At 59.1% G+C, this 8,477-nt stretch overlaps 1 protein-coding gene across 1 annotated transcript in view; it reads right to left on the bottom strand.

Moving 5' to 3' along the window:
- Positions 1-3,050, bottom strand: part of CCM2 (cerebral cavernous malformation 2) — a gene marked incomplete at both ends in the record, with an annotated part of 6,333 nt that extends 3,283 nt beyond the window's left edge. Inside the window, 5 exons of the mRNA XM_010004529.1 lie at positions 181-316; positions 1,145-1,281; positions 1,773-1,956; positions 2,565-2,648; positions 2,877-3,050. Coding sequence (XP_010002831.1) covers positions 181-316; positions 1,145-1,281; positions 1,773-1,956; positions 2,565-2,648; positions 2,877-3,050 — 715 coding nt within the window. The remainder of the gene's footprint in view (positions 1-180; positions 317-1,144; positions 1,282-1,772; positions 1,957-2,564; positions 2,649-2,876) is intronic.
- Between the last annotated feature and the right edge of the window lie 5,427 nt (positions 3,051-8,477).

The raw sequence follows: 8,477 nt of genomic DNA, 5'->3' as shown, positions 1-8,477 counted from the left end.
GAGTCCCCATCCCTGGAGGGGTTTCCAAGCCCTGGAGATGGTGCTGAGGGACATGGGGCAGGGGTGGCTTTGGCAGGGCTGGGGAACAGGTGGACTGGACGATCTTTAAAGGTCTCTCCCAACCCAACCATCCCATGTCCCTGTTCCAGGCCTGCTCAGGAAGGGCAGGGGTGGCCTCACCACTGTGCAGGGACATGTGCCTCGTGGGTGTGGAGGCCCCATCAAATATTGCTCTGTCCAGGAAGTCGATGGTGGACTCGGTGTAAACGATCTGGAAGACTTGGCTGAGCAGGGAGCAGAGCTCCTCGGCGGTCACCTGGGGAGGGAGGAGATTATACCATGGTGGCCCTTCCCTTCACCTCCCTACAGTGGCCAACACCACAGGGGACAGTGTGGTGACTTGTGTTGTCCTCCCAGTGAGGAGAGGGAGCCCCGTGGGCCCAGCTCCAGGACACTGCCAGGGCTGGAGGTGAGGAGCCTCAGATCTCATCAGTTATCTCATGGGGTTCTCCTTGGTGGTGATGATGAACTTCTGAGATGCACCAACCTTCCTCAGCCTCCCATAGAGCCAGAGAAGCTCCCCAGAGGCAGGCAGTAGGAGATGAGATGCTCTGTCATTAACTCACAGCTGTTAATGAGCACCCAGGCCTGGTGCTGATGTCCTCTCCTACTCCCCAGTGCAGCTCCCTGGGGATCTGGCTACATAACCTACATCCCAAAGAGGTGCAGGAGCCCTGGAGAGGTCAGCACTAGGAAAACATCCCAGTGAGCAAAATCCTCCTGTAGGAGAGATTCATGGACAACCCCAGGCAGCAAGCACTGCCACCAGGGGACAACCACCTTCTGATACCCTCTCATGTCCACACCAGGGGCTGGGATAGGGATCAGGTTTCCCCTCCCCACCCCATGTGCCAGCCAAGCCCAACTCACACCCTGCAGCCTTAGAACTGGGCTGGGCTGTGTCACCCAACCCACACCTGGTCCCCTAAGAGGGGACACTTGGTGGGAGCAGGATGGGGTCCCGTGGGTCTCCACCATCAACCTGAGAGGTGGTGGCCACCCTGGTCCAAGAGCCAGGAAACGTCCCAGTAATCCCAGTGGCAATCAGAGGATGGTTCTGGATGGGGAGTGGGTTGAGCCTTACTTTGTTCTCCGTGGCCAGGATGACCAGGCAACAGGCTTCCACAGGGACCACCCCGCTCTCGGACAGCGAGCCCGACGTCAGCGCCTTGGAGCCCTCAGCACAGAGACTCTGGCTTGGGGAGATCCCAGGATCCTGAGCTGAGGAAGACAGGAATGGCCATGGAAAGGTGGAGACAGGGAGAGAAGGGCCAGGAGCCCGTGCACAGCCACTCCCTGAGGCAGAAAACCCCCTGGAAGAAGGAGCTTTTGGAGCCTAAAGGTTGGTTGGAAGTTCTCTGGAGCTCCACCTGAGCCGTGTCATTTGGAGGTGGGTTCCTGGCAGCTCTCTAAGAGGTTGGCTTCACTTCCAGGGCTTGGGAATCCATCAGTGGAATTGCAGCCCTCAGGGTCACCTACTCGAGGAGTCAGCAGCCTGTCCTGGGTTTATAATCCACTCAGCCCCTGTCACCACATCCCCTGAGCAGCTGGGCCTCCCCAAGGGCTCCAGCCCCGAGCCAGGCAGGGGCAGAGCTGCATCCCAGGACATTCCCGGGTGTCTGGAGAAATGGGGAGTGTTTAAAGTGGTGGGAATCACCCCAAAAGCCCTCAGAGCACCCCCAAAGCCAGGCTGGCTGCTGGGCACAACTTACCTGTCTTCAGCACGACCAGGTGGGAGGAGTCGTCTCGGATGTAGGAGACGGAGGCGATGTCGTGGATGGGCACCCTGAGGATGAGGTCTTCTCCATCCCTCCACACCAGCTTGATGTTGTAGGCAGAAAGGCTGATAACAGCATCATGTTCTTGGGTCAGCAGCCCCGGGAGCTGGTGTGCCCTCTGAAACACAGGGACATGGAATGGCTGAGCTGCTGCTCCTTGGAATGACACTGGTGAGGCTGATCTTTCAATCCTGGGGTCGGTTTTGGGTCAGGGAAGGGATGTGGAGGGGCTGGAGCGTGTCCAGGGAAGGGCAAGGGAGCTGGGGAAGGGGCTGGAGCACAAGTGTGAGCAGGAGCAGCTGAGGGAGCTGGGGGTGTCCAGCCTGGAGCAAAGGAGGCTGAGGGGAGACCTGCTGGCTCTGCAGCTGCCTGAGAGGAGGTTGGAGCCAGGGGGGTCGGGCTCTGCTCCCCAGGAACAAGGGATGGGACAAGAGGAAACGACCTCAAGTTGTGCCAGGGGAGGTGGAGGTTGGATCTGGGGAACAATTCCTGCCTGGCAAGGGTTGTCAGGGCCTGGCCCAGGCTGCCCAGGGCAGGGGGGGAGTCCCCATCCCTGGAGGGGTTTCCAAGCCCTGGAGATGGTGCTGAGGGACATGGGGCAGGGGTGAATGGGCAGGGCTGGGGGAGTGGTTGGACTGGAGGATCTCAAAGGGCTTCTCCAGCCCAAAGCAGCTGCTGCCTGTGACCCTGGGGCAGAGGAGCCTGCTCCAGGGGCTGAGCTCCCACCTTGGCATTGTCGATCAGGTGCAGGATCTCCGTGCGGCTGGAGGGATTCAGGTACCCAGGGATGGAGGTGAGCTGCCCCAGGTACTGTGAGAGAAGAACCCAGAGGTCACCACAGCCCCTCCACCCAGAGCACACCCCAAAGACCCAGGGCAGGGTTGGGGAAGTGGAAGCCCCTGCTTGGAAGCCCCTGCTTGGAAGCCCCTGCTTGGAAGCCTCTGCTTGGAAGCTGCTCAACCCTCCCATGCATGGAAGCTCCCCAGTGTTTTTAAGTAGCAGGTGATGGTGCCAGAGGCCCAGCTGGGCTGGTGGTACCTTCACTTCCTTCTCAATGTAGTCGTTGAGCAGCACGTCGGGCTCGACGCGGTCGGGCAGGGACACCAGCACCGTGTGCAGGGGCCGCCGCTCCGTCACCTTCTCCTGGGCCTTCTTATCCCGGCCTTTCTCCCCCTTCAGGAAGACTCGTTTGAAAGGAGACACAATTCCAGGCTGTGGGGAGACAGGGGGATGTGGGGGTGAAGGGTTGGACCAGGCTGAGTTGGGGTGTTCAGCCTGGAGAAGAGAAGGCTCCAGGGAGACCTGAGAGCAGCTTCCAGTGCCTGAAGGGGCTCCAGGAAAGCTGGGGAGGGGCTTGGGACAAGGGCAGGGAGGGATGGGAGCAGGGGGAAGGGTTTCCAGCTGGCAGAGGGAGCTGGAGATGAGATGGGAGGGAGAAATTCTGGGCTGTGAGGGTGGGGAGAGCCTGGCCCAGGTTGCCCAGGGAAGCTGTGGCTGCCCCATCCCTGGGGGTGTTGAAGGGCAGGTTGGATGGGGCTTGGGGCAGCCTGGGCTGCTGGGAGGTGTCCCTGCCCGTGCAGGGGTGGGACTGGGTGGGCTTTAAGGTCCCTTCCCACCCAAACCAGTCTGGGATTCCATGATTCTAAGCCAGGGAGTTTTTGCACCAAAATGGCAGGACAAGCAGGAGTGGGAGGGTTCCCCAAGGTCTCCACATCCAACCTGCTGGTTAATCACACCTCCCAGTGGTCCTCCTAGATGAGGAGCTGCAGAACTGAGCAAGACCAGTAAACCTCCACCTCCCAGTGGTGCAATCCCACTCGAGGCAAGCAGCTCAGGGCAGGGTCACCAAAGAAAGCAGCAGAGATGCCACAGAGGTGCCTGAGGTCCCAGGGGAGAGCCACAGACACAAGGACGCCATCCAGGAGATGGCTTCCCCTGCCTCATTGGGGTTCCCCAGCCTTTGAGTGCTGGGTTTGGGAAAATACTGGAGCCCAACAGCCTGCAGGCACGGGCTGCCAGCCACAGAGGGAACATCTCCACCATCCTGCAGCTCAGCACAGGATGGACAACCTGGGAAGGCTCCATTGGCAGCAGAACCAACCCCTGGGAGATCCCCACCGAGCTCCACACCAGGAAAACAACCAGGAATGTGCACAAACTCCTCCAGCTCCAACTCCAGCAGCTCAAAGAAGGTGTTTGGAAGTGAGCAGATCCAACCCTCAGGATCCATCACAGCTGCTCTCCCCTTCCCACCCCTGAGAACAACCACACTTGGGCCTTCCTGCTTTTCCTGTATGGAGAAGGTGCTTTGAAAGGAGAATGAATTAAACATAAACCACGTGCTCCTCCTCAGAAAAGCCTGGAGAGCTTTGCAACCTGCAACAGGACCATCCCCCAGCAAACTCAGCTCTTCTCCTGCCACCAGCCACTGCAGGACCTTGCCTTGGAAACCACCATTGAGAACCCCTGCAGATCCTTCCCCTAAGACTGGAACAGGGGGCTGGAGCCCAGCTCCACCACCCTGCCCACCAGGGTGTCCAACCCCTCAACCTCAGCTGCTGCCACGTCAAGAGATGGATCCACCAAGAGCTTTTGGGAATGAAAAACAGAGGGATGTGGGAATCTGCTGCCAGGATTGAGGTGGGACCAGAAGGGTCTCCCAGATGCTTCCTGCTCCACCAGCCAGCTCCAGTGGCTCCATCTCTGCTCAATCCACATGGAGCAACCCAGAAGAACCTCTGGCTTTTCCCTCCCAGCTTCCATAGGGCTGGGAGGACACTGTGATGGGTCCTTCCTGAGCCCCACAGAAGAGCCAGAGGTTCCCCCTGAAAGGAGGTTCTGAGGAGCCCAAACCCAAGGTGGTGGCACCATGAGGAACAAAGAGCTTCTCCCTCCCAGGGCGCCGGCGGAAAACCGGCACCTACCTCGTTCTCCATCACTTCCAGTAGATCCAAACCCTGCCAGCACAGACCCTGGGTCACCACGAGCACCTTCTGAGGGGGAGGAGCAGCTGCTCCCCTGGTGCCTGGGGCACTTCCTGAGCTCTGAAGAGCTGCCCAAGCCCCGAGGTCTCCCCGGGAGGTGCCGGAAGCGCGAGAGCCGCGGTTTCCTCCCGTCGCGCGCAGCGGGCGCCAGAAACGGAGCTGCTGGTGAAAACCCAGCAGGTTTGGGCAGTGACGTGGTGGGGTGGGAGGTGCAGAAGGCAGCTCTGGAGAGCTCCATCCCGTGCCCAGCCACGTCGTCTCAACTCCTGCACCCCTAAAGCCCTGGACAACCACACGACCCTCTTCGCCGTCACAGCCAGGATGGGAGTATCTCCATCCCACGGGAATTGTCAACCTTAGTTTCTCCTCCAAGCTCCAGAGCTCCTCAAGTTCTCCAAAGCTCCACCAACACCTGTGGTGACCAAGGGCTGCACAGCTTTTTTTTTTAGGGCACAGAAGTCCCTTCAATTTGCTGATGTTGGAAAAGCAAAGCTTGGCAATGTGGGGATGAGGTTCCGGCCTGAGCCAAGGCCTCCCAGGAGGCACTTTGGGAGAGCACCAAGTGTCCCAGGGAACCTCTCTGGGCTCCAACTCGAGCCCAAGGCCCAGAGGAGGAAGGAAAACAAGCTGCTGGAATTCTGAGAATCAAGTGAGAAGGTGAAGGGGGTGACTTTTCCCCCAGGAAACCCACACATTGAGCAGAGGCAGGAAGGGCGGTGGGAGGAGAAGCCCCCAAAGAGCTGCCAGGTGCTCACACCGAGTTGATTCCCACCTTGGAATGCCAGCAGATCCCCCTGGGACACTGGCTGGGGAGAGGAGGGTCCCATTTCTCCTTCAAACCAAGAAAATTAAAGTATGTTTCCTTCTTTTCACCCCTCCTTGCCCAGGATTGTCATCCCTGAAGGTCCAGAGGCAGGTCCTGCAGCAGAACAACTGGAGCAGCCCCTGGGACCACCATCCCAGCTTCCAGGAGCTCATTCCCACACCCTCCTGGATTTGCTTCTCCAAGTGGTTACACCTTCAGGAGAAGAGGTTCTGTGAGCACCTCCTGCCAGCCAGGACCTGGTATTCCATGGAGACCTGCAGAGGACAGGCCAGCATGGTGGATCCTCAGGGCTTCCTGCTGCTGCTGGTTCCCAGATCCAGGAGGAAACCAGTCATGTCATCAACCTAACAAGGTATTTAAGACTTGGCTAATTGAGAGAGGGCACCTGGGGACTGGGTCTAGCCTGGGGGGGGATGGTCCAACAGGGCAAGGTGGGTCTGTGAAGAACAGCCCATGGGATAGGGTTGGAGATTTTTGGGAGATCCAGCTCACGCCACGTATCTTCATGAGGAACTGGGATGGATCCTACCCCACCAGGATCCCACCTCATCCCAAACTCCAACCCCCAGGGCATGTGGCTCTGGGCAGTACCAGGGATGGGCTGCCATGGCCAGCCCATCCTTGGATTTGGTGGCCCAGGTGAAAGAATTCCCCTCAAATCAAGCCACTTTGCTCCAGGGGCTCCAAATTCCATGGAGTCGGGACAAATACTCAGGACAAAACCCAGGAGACCAGACTCAGCCTGGGGCTAAGCCCCCCACCCAGGCTGGACACACTCCAGGGGACCCCTCACTGACTGGAGCTGCCATCTGGTGCTGTTCCTCCCACATTCTCTTTGCTCCATGGGAAGTCCTGGGTGCAGGATGGGCCAGGAGAAGGTGCTGGGCCAGGACTGACCTCAGAGGAGCCAGCCTGAGCCAGCAGCAAACCCTCAAGATGCTGTTGGAGCAGGAGGCTCCATGGTCTCTGCCCCCCCTGGCCTGGGAAGCTCTCAAGGTGAGCAGGGGGGTGTGAGGAGTTGAAGGAGTTTGGAATCTCCTGGATAGCCCAGGAAAGCACCCAGCATCTCCCAACACTTCAACAGCTTCAAAACTGACTTTATTTGGTGTCCCACCTGAGCTCCAGTGGTCACGGGCAGGGTCACACCCTGTCCCCAGCTCCCACGTGGCTTCAGAGATGCTGGGAAAGCTGTGGAATGTTGGGAAAAGGGAGGGTTGAGCATTTAGGTGGTTCCTGCTCCAGCTGGAGCATCAGGGGTGGGTTGCTGCTGAAGACCACCTGGCAGCCCCTCTTCTGTCCCCATGTCTCAGGTGTCAGAGCCAGGAATGAAACCTTGACTGACCCAAAGCTGGAGCACAGAACAGACCAGGACCTCCTCCCCTCTTCAGAAGATCCTGGAAACCACATCTCCAGGACCATGAGTGAAGGCAGGAGGACAGGGATCATGGATTGGCTGCTGAGCAATGTCCCACCACAAGGGACAAAGCTGGTTCCAGCGTGGTGCTTGCTGTTCCACCTGGGGTCCAGCTGCTTGGATCCATCCACCAACCAAGGAGGTCTTGGACAACCCCTTGGAATCCCCCCAGCCCTTGGGGCTGCAAAGCAGGGAGCAGGAGTTTCAAAAAGAGCTGCTTAATCCCCTGCAGGGGATTATCTTGAGTGGAAACTGGTCAAGCTAATTCCCCTCTGGAACATCTGCAGGGTGATTGCTGGAGCTCATCCCTGCGTGGCCCACACTGCAAACCCAGTGATCCCAGTCCCAAAGGGATGGAGGCCACGCTTGCCTGGGGTGAAGCCAGAAGGGTCTGGGCCAACCAACCCTGAACAGCAAGATCCATGGAAATGTGTCCACCAGACCCATCCCCGAGAGCCCAGCAGGTTGTCACACCTGGTGGGGGAGGCAGAGCAGGACTGGACCTTCTCCTCCAGCCAGACCAGGCCAAGACATCTCTGGTGACTCCCAAGGCTGCAGCTCAGCACTGCAACCAAGCCCCTCAGCCCCCCACTCCTCCTGAGCTAGGGACCCACCACCCAAGGGAGCCTCACAAGGGGGCTGAGGTGGCAGCAGCACTTCCCAGAGGAACACAAGCCTCACCTGCTGAGCTCCTGACCTCCACCACCTCCTCCCAGCACCAGGGCTCACACCCAGTGACCACAGGTCTCCTTCCCCCATCCCACCACAGCAGCACCCAGACCTTCACCAGGCCCCAGCAGAAGCCCAGCCCTTGGCTCTCTCCAGGCTGCCTGCTCAGGATTGGTTTGGGTTGGAAGGGACCTTGAAGATCATCTAGTCCAATCCTCCTGCCATGGGCAGGGACACCTCCCACCAGACCAGGTTGCCCTCAAGCCCTTCCTGGTCTGTGTGGGTGCAAATACCATTAGGATGTTACTAATCAAGTGCTGACGAGTCCCTTGTGACACCAGAGGTCCCTGCTCTGCCCCACAGGAGGTGGAGGTTCTCCAAGCAGGGCACCAGCCAGACCAAAACACAGCCTGCATGGAGACAAGACTCACTCTGAGTGAGTCCCAACCTCCACAGAAGCCCAAGGAAGGTCCATTTTTTAAGTTCCTGGTTGAAAATGATGCCAGTTGGACAAGCCCAGACCTGCAGCACCCCCAGGTCCACCAGAGCCACCCCCAGGTCCACCAGAGCCACCCAGACCCTCCTGCCAAGAGGTTCAGTAGCACCAGGAGGGAGATGCCACCACCCCAAGCAGGGCACCTGCCCTGTTGGAGGCCACCACAGCCACATCCCTCCTGTCCTTCTCCCCTTGGACCTCAGGTTTCCAGCCCCCCTCAACCCCTGGATGATCCCACCTCCATCCAGCC

Source organism: Chaetura pelagica, unplaced genomic scaffold (genome assembly GCF_000747805.2).
Source record: "Chaetura pelagica isolate M959 unplaced genomic scaffold, ChaPel_1.0 scaffold2799, whole genome shotgun sequence".
Classification (NCBI taxonomy): Eukaryota; Metazoa; Chordata; class Aves; order Apodiformes; family Apodidae; genus Chaetura; species Chaetura pelagica.
Note: the sequence above shows the minus strand (reverse complement) of the source record. Positions and strands in the feature narration are given on the sequence as shown.